Source organism: Phycomyces blakesleeanus, assembly GCF_001638985.1.
Source record: "Phycomyces blakesleeanus NRRL 1555(-) unplaced genomic scaffold PHYBLscaffold_3, whole genome shotgun sequence".
In the NCBI taxonomy this organism is placed as follows: domain Eukaryota; kingdom Fungi; phylum Mucoromycota; class Mucoromycetes; order Mucorales; family Phycomycetaceae; genus Phycomyces; species Phycomyces blakesleeanus.
Window position 1 is genome coordinate 958,737 of NW_017265136.1, and position 18,485 is coordinate 977,221.

The 18,485-nt window shown below is 32.2% G+C and overlaps 7 protein-coding genes across 7 annotated transcripts; 4 read left to right on the forward strand and 3 right to left on the reverse strand.

Moving 5' to 3' along the window:
• Positions 1–5,836: 5,836 nt before the first annotated feature.
• On the forward strand, positions 5,837–6,346 carry PHYBLDRAFT_140519 (hypothetical protein; the record flags this gene model as incomplete). Its single annotated transcript, XM_018430418.1, has 1 exon — positions 5,837–6,346. The coding sequence occupies one exon, from the start codon at positions 5,837–5,839 to the stop codon at positions 6,344–6,346; it is 510 nt and encodes a 169-aa protein (XP_018296475.1).
• Positions 6,347–7,132: 786 nt separating this feature from the next.
• On the forward strand, positions 7,133–7,969 carry PHYBLDRAFT_107632 (hypothetical protein; the record flags this gene model as incomplete). Its single annotated transcript, XM_018428007.1, has 2 exons — positions 7,133–7,459; positions 7,673–7,969. The coding sequence occupies 2 exons, from the start codon at positions 7,133–7,135 to the stop codon at positions 7,967–7,969; spliced, it is 624 nt and encodes a 207-aa protein (XP_018296476.1).
• An 874-nt stretch (positions 7,970–8,843) lies between these two features.
• Positions 8,844–10,531, forward strand: PHYBLDRAFT_163548 (hypothetical protein; the record flags this gene model as incomplete). The annotated part of the gene is made up of 7 exons (XM_018434824.1): positions 8,844–8,867; positions 8,913–8,933; positions 9,324–9,555; positions 9,607–9,710; positions 9,779–9,985; positions 10,151–10,360; positions 10,409–10,531. The coding sequence occupies 7 exons, from the start codon at positions 8,844–8,846 to the stop codon at positions 10,529–10,531; spliced, it is 921 nt and encodes a 306-aa protein (XP_018296477.1).
• Positions 10,532–10,638: 107 nt separating this feature from the next.
• PHYBLDRAFT_163549 (hypothetical protein) lies at positions 10,639–11,949 on the reverse strand (the record flags this gene model as incomplete). The annotated part of the gene is made up of 3 exons (XM_018434825.1): positions 10,639–10,807; positions 10,916–11,704; positions 11,753–11,949. 3 exons carry the CDS (start codon positions 11,947–11,949, stop codon positions 10,639–10,641), a joined length of 1,155 nt encoding a protein of 384 aa, XP_018296478.1.
• A 993-nt stretch (positions 11,950–12,942) lies between these two features.
• On the reverse strand, positions 12,943–13,659 carry PHYBLDRAFT_163550 (hypothetical protein; the record flags this gene model as incomplete). Its single annotated transcript, XM_018434826.1, has 4 exons — positions 12,943–13,133; positions 13,221–13,394; positions 13,454–13,522; positions 13,587–13,659. 4 exons carry the CDS (start codon positions 13,657–13,659, stop codon positions 12,943–12,945), a joined length of 507 nt encoding a protein of 168 aa, XP_018296479.1.
• A 232-nt stretch (positions 13,660–13,891) lies between these two features.
• Positions 13,892–14,409, forward strand: PHYBLDRAFT_163551 (hypothetical protein; the record flags this gene model as incomplete). Its single annotated transcript, XM_018434827.1, has 2 exons — positions 13,892–13,937; positions 14,060–14,409. 2 exons carry the CDS (start codon positions 13,892–13,894, stop codon positions 14,407–14,409), a joined length of 396 nt encoding a protein of 131 aa, XP_018296480.1.
• A 113-nt stretch (positions 14,410–14,522) lies between these two features.
• PHYBLDRAFT_68386 (hypothetical protein) lies at positions 14,523–15,019 on the reverse strand (the record flags this gene model as incomplete). The annotated part of the gene is made up of 2 exons (XM_018441941.1): positions 14,523–14,927; positions 15,017–15,019. The coding sequence occupies 2 exons, from the start codon at positions 15,017–15,019 to the stop codon at positions 14,523–14,525; spliced, it is 408 nt and encodes a 135-aa protein (XP_018296481.1).
• Between the last annotated feature and the right edge of the window lie 3,466 nt (positions 15,020–18,485).

The following is an 18,485-nucleotide window of genomic DNA, read 5'->3' on the forward strand; positions in this document are numbered from 1 at the left end:
AGACCAGTAGAAGCAATAACTGACATCCAATAAATCAATACTATAAGATTGTTATAGTTCTAGAAACATTTTGTTCTTTCCAAATAAATACTATTATAAACTTTTACCAATAAAACAATTTCTGAAATTAAAATAAAAACGATTAAACTATACTATGGTTCAGAATCCAAAGAATTGCTCAAGTATTGAATTTAATTAGATATAAAAGATAACAAAGAGGTGTAATGTTGAACTATACTAATGTGTCAAGATCGAAAATTAATATATTATCCACCTTTAAAGCTCCATATAAAACATATAAAAATAAAACCTTGGTTTCAAAAAACTCTTTTCAATATCCCAGGTCAGATCAACACACTAAAAGTGCTAAGGAACTATATCCCTGTCATTTTTATTTGACCCCACACATGTGTATAGCTGGTCGTGGCACATGGTGCTAAGACGAACTTGTTACATGGTGATATATATCTGGACTCAATGTTAAACCCCGTCTTGACACCTGAGTAACTACGCCTTTACACATACGTATGTCAGATCATTTTTCCAGTGGATATAGCTGCTGATGTATACTTTTTCAAGAAATTGCTTTATCATTGTTGACTCAAATGCACCCTTCTGATCTGTCTCAAAGTTTTTAGCAAATTATTATAATGCTCAAAACGAAACAGCCAAAATGCATAAACAGTGCCAAAATCATTGATAAACTTACTAAAATGAAAATGCAAGTGCATGTTTGGAGTAATTGCTTGTTTTTTATAAAAAGTCTGACATTTGGTACAAAATTCTTGAAGATACTTGTGAGCTTCTGCAGTTTCTTTAACAGTTATAGACGGCTTAGTTATCAAATGACATGCTCTTACAAAAAGCATCCAATTAGCAAGGTGAATGGCAGGAATTACGCATTGCCTTATTTTCTGCTGGTTCAAATTTGAAATTAACCTTTTGAGGCTTTTTTCTGTCAGAGGCTTTGTAAGTGGCTTTTTAAAAAAGTTAATTTTCTATTGCGAATTTTTTTATTCCTTCTCTTTTCCTTCTCTTCTCTTTCTCTTTATTTCGAATACAAATTAAACACTAATCTCAACATGTCGAGCCCAATTATTTACAATATTTCAAATATTCAGAATGTATTAGTCAACATGTCTTTGAAGGGGATTAAGATACTTCTTTTTAAAGTAGTTGTAACTGTAAAATCTAGTAAATGGAGACATTATCTTGACAAAATCAATACTCTTTGTTCAACAAAACGAAATAAAAAAAGATGTTTTGATTCAAAAGATTATATTTTTGGAGAAACACATCAGTGTCATTGTACAGACATATATATATCAGAGCAAGATTCACGCCCTGCACAAAAATAATCAAAGATATGTGGATGTAATAGAGCTTTGAAAATAAATCAGTTCAAAAATCTCCTACTACTCTTACGTTCTATATAACAAGAGACCATAACAATCATGTTTCTGGAGACAGATCAGAGATTAGAACTTTGTCCTTGCTTTTTGAAGCTATTAAATTGATTGGAGATCAACTGAGAAGTGGAAGCAGCTGTAGAAGCACAAGAATATCTGTTCTTTGACAGATTGACAGCTGGGATGTTGGTGTTAGAAAGTCAAATTATCAAGAGATATACAATAGAATGAAGAAGATATGTTAAAAAAAGATAAAAGAAAGTTTGTATTTAACAGTTTTGGTAAAATAAAATAAAATAAATAACAAATTTGTTGTATATGTTCAACTCTAATGAGAAGATATCTATTGCTATCTGAATGAATGAGAAATTTTCAGAAAGAAATTATTGCATTTTTATTGGAGACTTTTATGTTAACAACATTGAAAGCAATCTTTTTGCCTTTGGCTTTCAATTGCCTGGCCAAGTAAGAGTTATGAGAATAGCTACATCATTCTGTTTTGACACTACTAATAACATATCAGTAAGAAGTGAAGAAGTCATGTACTTTTTAGGAACTCCACACAACGTAACTGGAAAAGGGTTTCCTGTTGCTTATATAATTACAAATGCCTAGACAGTAAGACTGATGAGTCAATGGCTTATGCATCTTTGTAAAAGAAGCTACTTCTATTCTTTGAATATCACTATTGTCTGTAGTATTCCCAAAGTTAATGCGATTACAACTGTATTTTCTTATGTTGCAATTCACTATTGTCAATTCCATATTTTTTGTGCTTGACAAACAAACCTCAACAACAAAGTAAGAATTGATGTGTCATTTACATCAGCTCAGCAGGCAGCATATAAGCAGGAGTTAAAGAACAAGCTGAAGTATATCTTGATGAAGTCAAACAAATAAGTATTTTTGACAAGAATTCTTGACTTCAAACGCGATAGATCCAACCAGTTACACTTCTTGAGATACTTCGAAACACAATGGACTGGAAGCAAAGTATTACTTAAAAGATGGAGGTGCCCTTATATTAATGACTCACATAGAAGATATTTGACAAATAACTATATCAAGTCATGACATAACCAGCTCAAGACTATCTACTTTGGTCATACTAGAATCAGAAGACTGGATTGCCTTGTGTTTCTCCTTACAAAAGATGTAAAGTATTTCTACAAACAAGAAGTGGATTGTATTCATTTAAACAATAGAAAGATGGAGCCAGTAGAAAACAAACTTGCAAAAAATCAATTTGCTGCGTCTAAGATAGAAGATGACATACTTCTTTCTGTAATGATCAGCTCATTAAATGTAATTAATACTACAGTCTGAGAAAGAAATGTTTTGCACCCTGGTACCCTATTTGCACCTTTGCTTTATAATCTATATTTTATATTTTTCAACGTCTTAAAAAACTAATTAACAAATCTACCATAATGTCAAACACACAAAAGAATAACTCTTGTAGGCCCTATAATGTGCTTTCAGATTTGACAAAAGGAAAGATCCTTGGTCTTCAACTTGATGGAAATAATGTTGTCAGCATTTCAGCCAAGCTGAATGTACCCAAATTAACAGTTCCATATTTTTTAAAGAGATATAAAGAAAGAGGAACTGCCAATAACAGAAAGTCTTCTGGAAGACCACAGATCCTCACACCTAGAGACAAAAGACATATTGTCTCGAATCTCAAAAAAGACAGGTAGTCAACGTTGGATGATCTTGCTGATGATGCTAGTGCTGATACGGGAAAGAATGTCAGCAAGGTTACCATGTGTAAAGCTTTGCACAGCATGAACTATTTTTGCTGTAAAACTTGTGTCAAAGCCTTTTCTTACCAAAGCACACATTGCCAAATGCCGAGCTTGGTACAAAACCATGAAAGACTGGAATAAACAGTGGGAAACAGCTATCTGGAGTGACGAGTCGTCATTTGTGCTGTATAAGAACAATTCAAGCAGAAAACTCTGGCACAAAACTGGTGAGAGGTTTGATATGGATCACTTTGTCCCTAATGTGCAAGGAAATAGTGGATCTGTTATGATCTGGGGGTGTATCTGGTCAGGAGGACTTTGTCCACTTGTTTTTTTAGATGAAAACATGGATGGTCCAAGATATATAGAAGTTCTTTGAGATCATTTTCTTCCATTCTTGCATGCTCTTCCTGTACCTAGCAGCAGTAGCTACAAGTCCTAGGAAGATAATGCCAAGGCGCATAAATCAAAAGTTGCAGGAAAGTTTAAGAAAGAACATGGTATTGATGTTTTGCAATGGCCACCCAACAGCCCTGACCTTAGCCCCATTGAGAATATATGGGAAATCATTGATCACCAAATCAGAGCAAGACGCCCCAGACCAAATTCTCCGAATGAGCTGAAGGCTGCTTTGTTGGAAGAGTGAAACAAAATATGAGCAAAAACTTGTAGAAGATGCTGCTTGAATATACCAAATCGATTGGCCTTACTTAAGAAAAAGAAATTTAAGCAAATCTCCTATTAAAACTGTATCTTTTTTTTACATTATTAATATATATGTCTTTCACTTTTATTGTTCCAAGTATTATATTTCAATACGTATTGTATATCTTTAGAAAGGGATTTGAAGTTGTGATATCTTCTTTACCATTCATGGTGGATGTTAAAATTGGCGAAACATTTCTTTTTGGTACTGTAGTATGGATGGCTCTGATAGCAAGTAGCAAATCATGTCTTTACAAATGATACAATATGGTATTCTATCACTGCTGTAAATGATTTAATCAAATGCTGTGTGTGCCCCAGATACATCTCTTGACAAGTACTTTGCAAGCATGTATTTTTTCTCAAAAGATATCATATGATTAACATCTTATATATAATTCAAAGAGATGACAATCACTTGGTAATGTATAGACCAGCAGTGTTAGTCAAAGAAGAAGAATAAGTTGTGATTTTTGACAAAGAGGACAGTAGAGAAGATTTTATAAGTACTCAAAATGATGTTGATAAGTCTATTATAGATCTTATCATCTACACCACTTTATTTCATTATCAAAGACTCGATCTTGAACACATGCAAATGATTTCTGACTGTGATATGTTTGAGATAAATGATATGACTTGTTTTTTAAAGAGTTGTTAGATAGAATGGATAATATTAGAAATATGAATACTCAACGTCAATAAAAAAAAATTACATATACTGCAAAAACCATTGGGAATTATTATAATAATAGGTTTTGATTATCAGAATATTTTGTCATATAAAAATGAATTACTCATAAATATTAAGGAAATCATAGTTGACAAGTTATTGAATAAAGTGTCAAAAATAATTGAATATTATCTTATTCCAAAAATAAAAACCGGGAGTTTAAGTATAATGTCTGTGTATCAACTGTTCTTGGGATCGATTATATAGACTATTCGAAATGCAGAACAATGTATTATCTACTACTGATTACACCTGTAATTTGATGTAGACCTAGTTTTTGTAATAACAGGCGTAATAACAGGGCACTTCTTTAATGTTTATTGGCTAAATGAATCGAAGAAAAAATTCTCATAGGTGCAAATACTAAGCACGAGTCTCTCAATTGGATATTGTTTTGTTTTGAAAAATGGTTTTTTATTTGTTTTTATTTTGGATAAAAAAAATCTTTTTTGGCAATAATAAGGATTCTATATAGTATTACTATTAAATACACTAATCTGTTATATTATACTTCTTATAAATTTTGTTTCCGAATTTTTTGAATTAATAAACTTGGATAGTGAGTATATATGCTTACTGAAGCTATTTGATTAAAGGGAGTAGAAAGATACTTACATACTGTTAGGGTGCACCTTTTTTATAATCAACAATTTTTATATGTAAAATTAGAAAACCATAAGGCTTTATGGAATCTTAATTTTTTTGAATTTTGTTACCGCTGAGTCGTTTGCTTTACTATTTACAAGATCTCTGCGGTGAGACTTCTTTTACTTCTCTGCAAAAAAAAACTTTAAGCAAGATGAAGTTTCGATATTTAAGCAGGGAGGCTCAAAAAATGTTCTTATTTTCTGACTAATAATAATGCTCCCTGGGTTTTAATTTGATATTTGTGTAACGTATAGTGTATCTTTTTATAGTGTGTATTTTTTATTAATAAAACTAGAAAGCCAAAAGGCTTTCTGAGATCTTAATATTTTTGATTTCTGTTTGCTTTAATATGCTTTTAATGCTATTTAAAAACTCTCTGCAGTGAGACATCTACTACTTTTCTACAAAAATGTTTTTTTAAACAAGATAACATCTCAGTGTTTAAGCAGTGCGACCAAAATGATGGCTTCATTTTTCAACCAATAATATAACCAACTGAGTTCTTTATCAACTTACATAATGTAAAACGTTACTAAATAAGACAATCTATTTTAAAAAAAAACAATTTGTTCCTGATAAAAACACAATCGACAATGCCAAAAATCAATTCTAAAATGAGAGCTTTATCTCAAAAAGCTGCTGCTAAAAGACTTTCTCACTCTCAGAGCGAAAGTGTAGAGTTAGTTAGAAAGGAAGTTGATCCTACCCCTGAGATTTTGGAATCTTCTGGCAGTGATGTCAAAAATCTCAGACTTTCTTGGACCAAAAAAGCTGAAGATGCTCTCAATAGAAAATACAGTTGCAATCGTTCATCATACTCATCTCAACATGTTCGTAGACTGAAAAAGGCAGAAAGAGAAGCAGCAAAAGGAAGTGCTAGAGTTGACTTCTTTTTTTTGCCTATCGCAAACTCTTCTTCTGCTGAGACAGAAATTGGATTGGATAAAGAAAGTGATAGTGCAGATGAAGTCGAGTCAAAGGAAGAGTTCAAAAGCAGAGTAAAAGATGCAATCATTGACTTGTCAAAGTTCGCAGTATCTGTCATCAGTTCGACTTCAGAGCAGCAAAAACTTGGTGTAGCAGAGATGGGAAAGTACGAATGAGCATATCATTACTTATATGCTTTGATCAATATGGACATGAAGAAAATGGCAGCTTCTAAGTTTGCAAGCGACATTGTATACAAGCAAAAATCTATTTGGTACAGAGCCCATAAGATTTGCCAACATGCAAAGGAGTATTTGGAGACTAGACGAATCAGTCTTGGTGCACAAGGCAAGCATGCCAAACGTGTCTCTGTTCTTGATGATGAAGACATCAAGCAGCAAATACTCAAATGGTTCAGAAGTCAGCCAAGAGCTAAAAGAAGTATTGCTGGACTTTCAGTCAAAAGAAATCATTCTGCCTAAGGCCATTGGTAGCAGCTTACTATCAGATGAGTTAGAGATCGAAGGTAGTGCAATTAAGCCGTTGTCTACAGATTGCCTAAGACAAAAGTTGATATCCTGGGGATTTCATTTTAAGCATTTAGGTAGGCAAATATAGAAAACCAGAATGTGGTTTTTTCTATAAAAATAGAGTGTCACATTAATATAACTTATGTTTATCTTACAGGAAAAGTTGTATACTTTGATGGGCACGAGCGCAAGGATGTGCTTACTTATCAAAATGCATGGAGCAAACGCATGATGGAGTACTATCAATACTCCGAGAAATATGACAATATTACACCTTCTCTTGTGTCATATCCTCAATTGCCAGAAGGTGTCAAGCAGCATGTATTTGTCACACATGACAAAAGTACATTTTATGCTAATGACTATCAAAAGTACGCCTGGGTGGAAGATAGTCAAAGCTATTGTTTGCCAAAGTCTGAGGGTAGATCAATAATGATCTCCGAGTTCCAATGCCCTTGTCATGGAACAATGAGAGGATATGTAGGAGACCAGTATAAAACTTCGCGAGTGATATTTTATCCTGGAGCTCAATACGAAGGCAATTGGAAAAGTAGTCATATGTGTGCCCAGCTTGCAGATGGCATACCTCTTTTCAATGCCATACACCCAAATGCAGTAGCTGTCTTTCTTTTTGATCAAAGCAGCAATCATAAAGCCTATCCTGAAGACGCTCTTTTGGCACAAAACATGAACTTGTGTGCAATTGAAGTAAAAGACAGTGACTCAGGCCAGGGAAAATTTTGTGACAGCTCATTTTATGTCAGAAAGCAATACGACTATACAGAACAGCAAAAAGTTTTTTTTTAAAAAAAGAGTAATGAAGAAAAACAAAGAATATGAAGTAATCAAGTCTCGGCTCCATAAAGTAAGTGATTTATATACAATCCTATCCAAATAGAAACATAATTTATACAATTACAATAAGGGATCACTTTATACTAAAAGACGTATCTATAAACTATTCATATTTAGAATAAAAAATACAGAAAATATTTCATTGGCCTTTGTGGCATATTACAGCAACGTTCTATATATAGAAACGAAGCAGAGAGATACTCTTTAAAACGTTCTTGCAATAATGTCGCAACAGCTGATTCTAGAAGTTATACAATCCATATTATGGAGAGACAACCAGACTTTGCCAACCAAAAATCAGCACTCGAAGAAATAGTTGAAGGCAGTGGACACAAATTTGAACTGTATCCAAAATACCACTGTGAATGTAATTGGATCGAAAGATACTGGGGAGCAGCCAAGAAAGAAGCATGACGTGAATGTGATTATTCTTTTCAATCATTGAATAGAAAAATCAATTCGTTTCTGGATAGTGTTTGCCCACCAGAAGATGATGTTCCTGAAAAGATTTGAAGATACTTCCACAAAAGTTTTGCCTATATCAATGCCTACAGTCTTGGTTATGATGCTGAACATGCATTTGAAATTGTGAAACAATTCTCAAAGCTTTACAAATCTCATCGTAAGCTGAGATTAAATCAATAAATATCACATTTCGGACTTTAAAATACTATTTTGGAATCGGTACTTAAATTCCAAAAAATGTTCTCTTTTCAAAAATTGTCTATTATAAAAAAGGTGCACCCTAGAATAATTTGTTAATAATGGAATAAAACACAGATTTATATTATCAAAAGCTACGAGCTGATGTGTCATTCAAGTATATATTACAAAGAAAGGAATATAAAACATATATATACATATTTACTAAAGGAACATATCTTGTCCTTGAGTACCAGTCATATAAGAATGTGAAGAACCATTTCAACTATAAAAAAGGAGAGTGAGAATGCTGATATAAAAAACAAAACAAAATAAAGACAACACAATAATAAAATGAATAACAAGTACTCTTATATTCTTTAAATGATTTGTTTTTACTGACTATATGTAAATCAAGGGTGAGCTATATTTAAAGTAGATGTTAGATATTGTTTTTAATACTGGGAAGAAGATGTTGATATAGATATATACGTATATGCCACCAATATGTTTTTGTGTTTTTTGTCTGCACAGATTATATAAGAGAAATATATGTAATGACTATTTAAAGTAATCTATAGTTTGTAAAATAATGATATATTTAATGATAAAGTACCTCTTGTATAATGAAAGACATCTGTATAATATGTATATATTAAGAATGTCTAAAGTGAAACATAATAGGATTAAAAGATTGTTATTTTTATTATTAAAGAGTAAAGAAAAACAGAAAAAGGTGAGAAAATAAAAAACAGTGTTTGAAAAAGCCATAGACCCTGAAAAAGTTATTAGACTGTTTCTCTTACTTTGAAAAAAATTGTCTACTAAGTATAGCTTTATATGTTTTATAAAACAATTGTTACTTACTATATACCTAAAGAAGTTGTTTTCTAGCTCAATTTTTTTCAAAATAATATATTTTGATCTCCTTGATCATTTAAATAAAGAAGTATTTACACACTCATACACTTGCTTAACTTGCTTGCTTAATTATTAACATAATTGTTTAATCACTCAATTACTCTACAATTCTTTACGTGTAAAATACTTTCTTAAAAATTTATTAAAATAGAAATATCAAGCAATACATACCAGAAACTTATTATTTTATTATATAAAAATACAGATAATGGCTCCAAGAACTAACATCAACCAGAATGCACGTACCAATGGATCAACATCTAGGCCATTGATCAACGCAGTCAACACTGGCCGTATAGGATCGTCAAATCTAATGATTGCTCCTAGACCAGAAAATATGTCAATTCCAGTGTCAGATTTTAATGATGTAGTCAGTCTTCTTGCTACACTCAATGACAAAATGACAGATGTTAGTTCCGATGTTAGTGAATTGAAAGGTAATTAAACACAAACTATATTGTTTTCCAATAGAATGACTATTTGAACAGTACAATGCCAGGTGGGTGCTCAATCAACTGGCATGCAAGCTGTTCTGGATTCTGATATGGATCCTCAGGACATCATAAACAGCTCAAGACACCCAAAGATCTCAGTAAACTCAAATACTAAAATTATAAAAACAATCTCTCTTTAAATCTAACATCAATATACCTTTAATAGAATATTATTTGGGGGCGGTTAAGAGATATTAATTTTAAGACAGATGATTTGGAGTTGATCAGAGAGAATGATGATAAACCAACTTGGGATGTCAATGTTGGTTTGTCTGATGAGTTTAACAAGAATCTTGCAAGTGAATTGATGCTTTACATTCGTCGTCAACCTGTAGCAGCCATGATACCACCAAAAGAGCTATGTGGTATAATTGTAAACAGCTATTACAATTGCTTGGCTGCTAGTAAGCTTACTGAAGAAGACAGACAGACAAACACTACCTCAAACAGAAGATGAAATAGAAAGACTGCTGTAAGCATTTCTATTTATAATAATTCAATTTTGACAAGTATACTTAAAATATTATATATATCGTAGCTTAATAAAAAGAGAAAAAGAACATACACAAAGCATAAGGATGCCGGCACTGAAAAGTTTAATTGGGATTATAATGGCGTTTTTTACAGAGACGCAATGTCTGGTGATGAGACAGAAACCAATACTTCTGTTGTTGCATCTCGTCCTGATTGGCGTAGTGATGAGATAATGTTTTATATAAAATGGTTTTTCTGTTGTTTGATTCCTGATGTATATATACATTTATAGTTGAATACCGTGTTTGACTTTCTTGATGAGCTTGCCAGAGATGACTTGGGAAAAAGAGCAACGCAGTTGAAGTCGCAGAGTCATGTGTTAATACACAAGACAATTCCTCGTGGCTTGGTCACAAAAATGTCTGCGTGGTCAAAACGCATATAATCAAATTTCTGTCTTTTTAGTTGCACTCTTTATCACATCTCTTTTTATGTCTATGAACTATGTTTTATATTATTATTATTATTTTAAAAAAAGGATAGAGTATTTTATTAAGCGTACAGCTTTCTTGGCAGAGGAATAACAACGACTTTTGCTGCACCACTACCAGACACATGACTTCCAATTGCAATTGGCGACAAGATGCGGTGGACAGGCAGAATGTTGTTGTAGTCATATTTCAGAAATGCTGGCTCATACAACTCGATTCCGTGCTTGAGTCTAGGTTGATGGTGAGGAATTTTGTATCACTCAACGAAGGCAAATATGTGTTGGGGGTTGTGACAAGGGGAAAGGTTGGTGTGCGTGAGGTTTGGTGTAAAATCGTACAAGAACAAGTACTTAATACAACCAGCATATCTTTCCTCAGAGTCTCCACTTTTTTCAATAAATTTCACTTGTATATGCAATCCTCTCACGACCAAGCCTTCTCCACCTGTGTAAAATTGTCCAAGAAGATTGATGGACGAAATCTTCTGGATTTGGTCATTCACAAACCAATAATTCCTGATTGTTGTCTTGGCACTGCAAAGAGAATCATCATCATACTCAATTTTATAGAAATCGAGCAGACAATCATACTCAGATTTTCTTATTGTTGTTGGTAGCTTCAAACACAATGGTAGAGTGGAAAGAGGTAGAGGTTCGTTGCCAAATGTTTGCTTTGAAGGCTTTTCAGCAGATTGTAAGAACGTTGGCAAGTGAAAGAATGATGGTATCAAAGGATGTGGCGAAAGTGCAGGATTATAGATTTTACGGCCAGATAGCTTGAGAAAGAGAGAGAGGAGTAAAGAGCTGGTAACATTTCTGAGATGCCCTTGACAAAAGTTACCATTATAAGAACTCTCAAGAAATCTTTTCATGTAGGTATTCTTGAACCCACTCTTCTGGTTTGTCTCAAACCCTTTTAATACACCATTATAGCGCTCAAAGCTAAATAGCCAAAATCCGTAAATTGGCCCAAAGTCCTCAATCATTTCTTTTAGATGGAGATGGAGATGCATGTTTTGCGTGAATACATCTGGTTTATAAAAGTCTTCACAACCAACACAGAACTCCTCCAATCTTTCGTGAGCTTTTTTGATCCCATTTTTGGTGATACTTGACTTTGTCAATTCTCTGCATGCATTGACAAAATGGATCCAATTGCCAAGCAGATCATCTCACAGGCATGTCTTAAGCAGAACAGGAGAGTATATCAGGCACCATGATTTCCACTCATCTGCCTTCATAAATGGAAATTTCTTTCCAATCTTTATCTTCAGAGGCGTATACCCTACAGGGAGTACTATTCTATTAGTCTCTTCCTGCATCTCTACAAAATCTTTGTCATCAAGCAAATTGTTTGCAATCCAAGTATCCATCATTCATTTTGCAGTCCCGAGAAAAAGGTTGTGCATGGGATCGATAATGGTTGCACGCACTAGCTCAAAGTACACAAGTCAATGAAGCTCAAACCAACAAACATCATTCTCAATCTCCAATCGCTTTCTCTCTGTCAATGTCTTTGCATTCTTCCACAGGTTTGCATGTCTGTGATTTTCTTCTTTTGTGCGGCCTACCAATTCCGAAAACTTAAGCCCAAAATAGTTTACAGCAGTGGTCCCATCAATACGACCAAACTGACGATTGCATTTGTAGCATGCACATGTGCTGTTGTGAGATGTAAACCCACACGTCTTTCTTGCAGCAGGGATGTCGCATGCAACCATCAACAGAGCAGCACGCACCAGAGCACCTGAGCAGTTATATGTATCAGCTGTGATACCTTTATAAAATAGCATAAGTTCATCAACAAGAGGATGCAAATAGTTAGTGATCTCGTTGGTGCTTGCTTCTTTAGGTCCAGGCATCAATCCAACAAGAATGACATTTTCTGCCTTGTTCTGCTCTTCTCTTGGCAGATTGTTAAATGTCAGGTATATTGTACCACAAGAATATGTTACTCCATCAAATGGTTGAAACCAATCAATGTTCAGTGTCAATAGTAATGATCGTTCCTTGGAAACAAACTGGACATCATCCTCATCCACTAATTCGTTCCACATCTTTCCATCATATATATCGAATAAAGTACAATCGACTTTTGGTTCACAATTCTATCTGTTGATCACACTCTCAAAAGAAGGACGTGTAAACATTTTTTTCAAGGTAGTTGTCAACAAGCATTAAACAAATGTGCACTTTGGAATCATGGCGTTCTTCATACTAGACTTGTAAAGATCATTCTTACAATACGTCTTACTACCAACTCTTTTGAAATTGCAGGATGTATGCATGTTGTTGCTGTAATCGTACAATGTGTGACAATTACTGCATGCTACATATTTTGATACGCTGTTTGTCAAGTCATTGTATCATGTCATTTCCCTCAAACCCGGAATGCTTGTGGGAAGTCGGAAATCCTCTCCATAATGTTTGAGGATTGTATTTATGAATGTAATCAAAATTACTGCGTCTTCATCCACAATGAAGCTAGAAATAAATATCACAGTGAAAACCGCAATTACTTGATGCCAAATATTCTCTGGAAGGTTTTCTATAGACTCTGTAAGTTATCATAAAATAATATTAATTTTTTGTTTCTTTAATTCAAACCTTTTTTCTTCAATCATAGTTTATTTTTAATATTTACCCTGTTCTTGCTCTCTGTTCTGCTCTTCTTGCTCAAATTCATCCGATGACTCATATTCAGACTCATACTCTGAAGTATACTCCTCTGTTTCAAAAAGAGATTCTTCCACCAAAAGAGGTAAGCGGGTATTGGCATACTGCTCTGGTGAGGGTGCACCAATGGAGTAATTATCATCTATTGATACCAAGTTTAAATAGAGTGCGCATTAGGTATAAAAAATAAAATACTATTACATTCAATATGTTCTTCAATTTGATCTACGTCCATATCAGCTTCACCAGTGTTTACTTCGGTTGTCAAAACTATTTATTCTAATGGATTAGAATACATCATATAAATAAATGAAAAATTGATAACTTAATTTACCATTAATGATTTTATCTATATTCCTGTCATTATCATTCTGTGCATGATGCTTGGCAGTTCTTTTATCTGTCATGATGTATCCGAGAGGATTGCGATTGCATCTTGTGCATTTGCAATGAACTTCATCAGGATTGGCAATGGCAAAAAAATTTTGACTTAATTTTTTTTAATAATAAAGGAAGTGTGTAACAGCCATTGCTTATTATAATTGTTTTTATTATTTTGAAAAAATTCTCTTAGAGACTGTGATATATATTAGGCCAATGATATGTCTTTAAATATATTCTTGCTGCTAAACACAGGAAATGACCTGGGTTGTAATTTTTTGGCTACTATTATTGATAATTCCAGGTAAGTGGAATTCAATTCTTTTAAGATGTTTTTGCAGTGATATGAATTATTTTGTATTTTGTAAAGAAGTGTTTTTTCATAAACAACCACTGTTATTTTTAAAAAAAATAAAAAAACAAAAGAAAAAGTGGTCACTTGTTTCCTTGGATCTTTTTGTCTCAAATTTGAACTGGCAGAAAATAAGGCGTTCTGGGATTACGTGCTTCAAAACAAATGGGGAATGTATTATGCACCACAACTTCCACTTGTCAGCCTTCATAAACGAGAGCCCATCACCAATTTTCTTTGTAATACAAGCACACCCAGAAGGTACAACAACTTCATTGGCAAGTTCTTGCATGGTCAAAAAATTCTTGTCACTGATCAGCTTGGAATCACGCCAAACGTTGATCATCTGCTTTGCAGTTCCAAGATAGAGATTGTGCATTGGATCAATAATAGTACACCAAACTGGATCAAAGTATGTCAATAAATGAAGTTGAGATTACTGGGTTTCATTCTCTCTCTCCAAAATTGTTTTTGCATTGTTGTTTCGTGCTGTTTTCCATCTGAGAGCATCTCTGAGATTTGTTGCCTTTGTATGCTTTATCTACGTCTTGTAATCGAATCCAGAATAATTGAGCTTGGTGGTTTTTTGGAAGTTTTAAATTGGCATTGACATTGGTGACAGCCATACATGCTCATATAACCAGTAAATCCAAACGTTTTTCTGACAGCAGGAATATCGCAAGCAACACACATCAAGGCAGCACGAACAGTTATCTGGGTATTTCTATAGTCTGTCATTGATACACCAGAATACAAGTCTATCAATTCGGCAACAAAGGGCTCTAAGTAGTAGCTTATTCTATCTGTGCCTGCTTCTTTTAGTCCTAGCATCATGCCAACAAGAATGATATTTTCTGGTTTGAGATGTTTACTTTGCAGGAGATTGTTAATAGACAAGTAAATCGCACCACTCAAGTGGGTTTGGTCATCAAAAGGTTGAAACTAATTGATATTTAATGTCAGCATCAGAGATTGGAAATCATTGACAAACATTCCATCATTGTTGTCTTGCAGTTCATTCTATATTGTACCATCATAAATATCAAGCTTTATATTTTTCATTGTTGGGTGATTTCTTTAAAGATTAATCTTTTGCTGAAAATCTCACTTAGAAAAATGTTACTGTAATGTGTGCTTAAGTGAGTTGTATGAATATATCATTACTGGAGAAGAACAGCTGGTAGCTGAGAATTTGTATAACGGATTGTTACAGATATTTGATTCAGAAAAAAATTTAAAAGTGTAGTTCTTTATAGTTGTACCTGGGGGATATATTGAATGACATTTTGAACATGCCATGTACACTGTCATTCATTTTGTTGCTTTGTTAAAACCAGTAATATGTCTTAGGCTGTCAATTTTTAAAGGGAGAGAACTAGCCAGATTGCAAATGGAGAGAAGATTGTTGCAGAACTCAATGAGAATATATCTATTATTATTTACCAAAAAGATCAGATGAAATATAACAATGAAAATAGTTACAAAACAAATATATATGGGCATGCTATTTACTGAAAACTCACAAACTATGAAGACAAATGATAAGTTAGATTCAAAATCCAGCCTTACAACAAAAAGAAATATTGATATCATAATATTTCATACCTCTAGAAGTTCTAGAACTCTCAGTATCAACATCCAAAGTCTCGCCTTGTTCAAAATCAAAACTTGTAGTTCCTTTTTCAATTTCATTGCTATCAATTACAAGTGATTCAAGGTTGGTATCTTCCGAAAAAAATATCGACTCTTCTTAATGTGCCAATATGAAAGCTAATGGTGTATATTTATTATTAACAAGTTAAAATAATACATTAGTATCATATATAAGAATAGAGAGTATTAGATTTCAATAATCTCTTTTTAAAAAATTATATTATTTTATTATCTTTTTCATTATTACTATGATCAGAATTTACATTGTCTTCATTATCATTATCAAAGATAAAGTCTTCTTCCATATCAATATTTTCATTTTGCATGTTTATTTAATATATTTATTAATATCAAATCTATATATGTAATCTTAGTTTTATTGGTTTTTTTTTATTTACATGTTGTGTTGGCTGCAGAAACTAGCAGACCATGTTCTTTATTATGTTGTCTTGCATTTTATTTTCTTTGGCGCTTTCCAGAAGGGCTGAATGCTATACATTCAGGACATTGACAGAAAACATAATCGTTTTTAATTTGATTGTTAGATATGGTGAATATGTGAAATAATAAGAAAATATAGATTTTGAAATGCTTTTACTAAGGTCTTTATATAGTGAAAAAAAACATATAAATAAATACAATAGATAACTTGGTTCTTAGTTTGAAGATTGATCTTTGGCTACAAATTTTCATCTTCAGACATGGGATTTAAATTATGCCTATATTAAGTATTTTGTATAACATAAATCTGAAACACTTCCTTTTGGAGTAGGGCATAAAGTCAATATTTGGCTGAAATTAACTGAAAATAATTACATTTTCAGATACATAATTATCTGTCAAAAGGATCCATTATTTTTATTATTATTATTATAAAGAAGACATAGAATATGCAGTAATGCTAAATCTCTATATTTTAAGCTCTTTTTTATTCAAAATATTCTACTAAAGAAAGATACAAACATCTAAAAAACCACCAAGAAAAAGATGCATATTGAACTGAATTTCCCATCTTATTTTCTCGTATATATCATGTCTTCTATTCCTCTCAAAACAGCTGATATATTTGTTGGGTGCATTCAGAAAATAAGAGATATATCAAAAAGGCGCCTGGGAGAACTGTATTGATACATCAACATGGCAAAAACAAATATGTTGCTGCCTCTTTTTGAAATATGACAGGTTAGTTCCAGGCCAAGTACCATGATAATCTTTTCAATCTCTGGCATAGAAAATCTGAAAAGTTTAATACATTGAGCTTCGTTGAGTAAGTATAATTCAAGTCTGTTATACGCTATATTATGATTCCCTCTTTGCGTCTCGGTTGAGGCATGATTTTCAGCTTGTTTCTGAAGCTCTCAATGTCTGTTATGAACTACTATGTGAAGGTAGATTTCTAAAGACATTTGATAAAAGCTTTATAAGACTTTTTGAACAATTAAAAGAGTATCAGAACAAACTTCATATAAAAAATCAGGCAATTTATATATATTCTATCATTATTGTGACCTTTATAAAGCAGGTACTTTTGAAGAATATAAGATCAACTGGGTTTTAATAAGCACTTATATTAAAACCGCGACTTTCGGCTTAAGGACCAAGTTATCTAATACTGATTGATGGCACGCTTATACTTTGCCAAGTATTTCTTCAAGATACCTACTGCACACTTTATTATAACTGCCTTCACACTTTGCTAAGTCATTATCCAAGATATTTACTGCGCACTTCATTAAAGTCACACTCTCTTTGATTTCTCTTTTTTTTAAAAAGAAACTATATTTGGAAGGATAAGGATTGTCCATTAAGACAAAAATTCTGAAAAAAATATTTATATTTCACAACATATGAGTAAAAAAATTCTCTTTTTGCTCCTTTACATTAAGGGAAAGAATCATGCAAAAATACTACCACAGCAAATATGAAATTACATAACCTCTTGGCACACACTCAAAATAATATCACTCCAAATCTTTCATGCAAAGAATTGCTTTTCCATTTACATTTATTATATAAAAATAAAAAGAAAAAATATAGTTTATTTTATTTTATCTAAAAAAGGTGTATTATATAAAAAATATTTTACTTTTCTTTAAGTATATAATACTTTTAATATACATATTTTTTTGAATGTAATTTACAATGATATTAAAGACACATAAAATGCAGCAGGGAAAGTGATGCTAGTATAATTTTACAGCTAAAAAAAAACAGATTAAAAATTATAACCAAAAATAAAATATAATTTTTAATTTTTATTTTTTTTGAAAATTTAATAACACTAATAAAACTATATTAAATTGTCAAATTGACAGTCTTTTGCAGTAATTGATCAATCTCAATAGACTTGACTCAATATATTTAGATAATCAAAGAAGTAAAATATCAACAGCTTTAAATATTAAGAGAACTTGTTATTAGAAAATAAGACAAAGAAAAATCAATGTTTATTAAATGCAAGTATTGCGATATTTATAGTTTTGCAATTGACTTGTTGAATAATTAAATAAATAAAATTATTGAAAAATATAATAAAAAGTTGTATAATCAATGATCCGTTAAATGTAATTTGTTTTTTATTATCATTAAGTACAAATAAATAAAATAATTATTAAGTCATAATCATGAAGCTAATTATATTTGTAAAGAAAATATAATAAAAATAATGTTAATTTCAAGTTGATTCGTTCAGTTAAATATAGTGAGAAGATAAGATATAATGTGTGGTTGCATGAAGTTATTGTTGACAAGATAATGCTTGTAGTATTTCAGATATGAAACAATAGAAAAATAATAAATTTGATAATAGAGACATATAGAAATACTTTGAGACTGTATATAAATTGT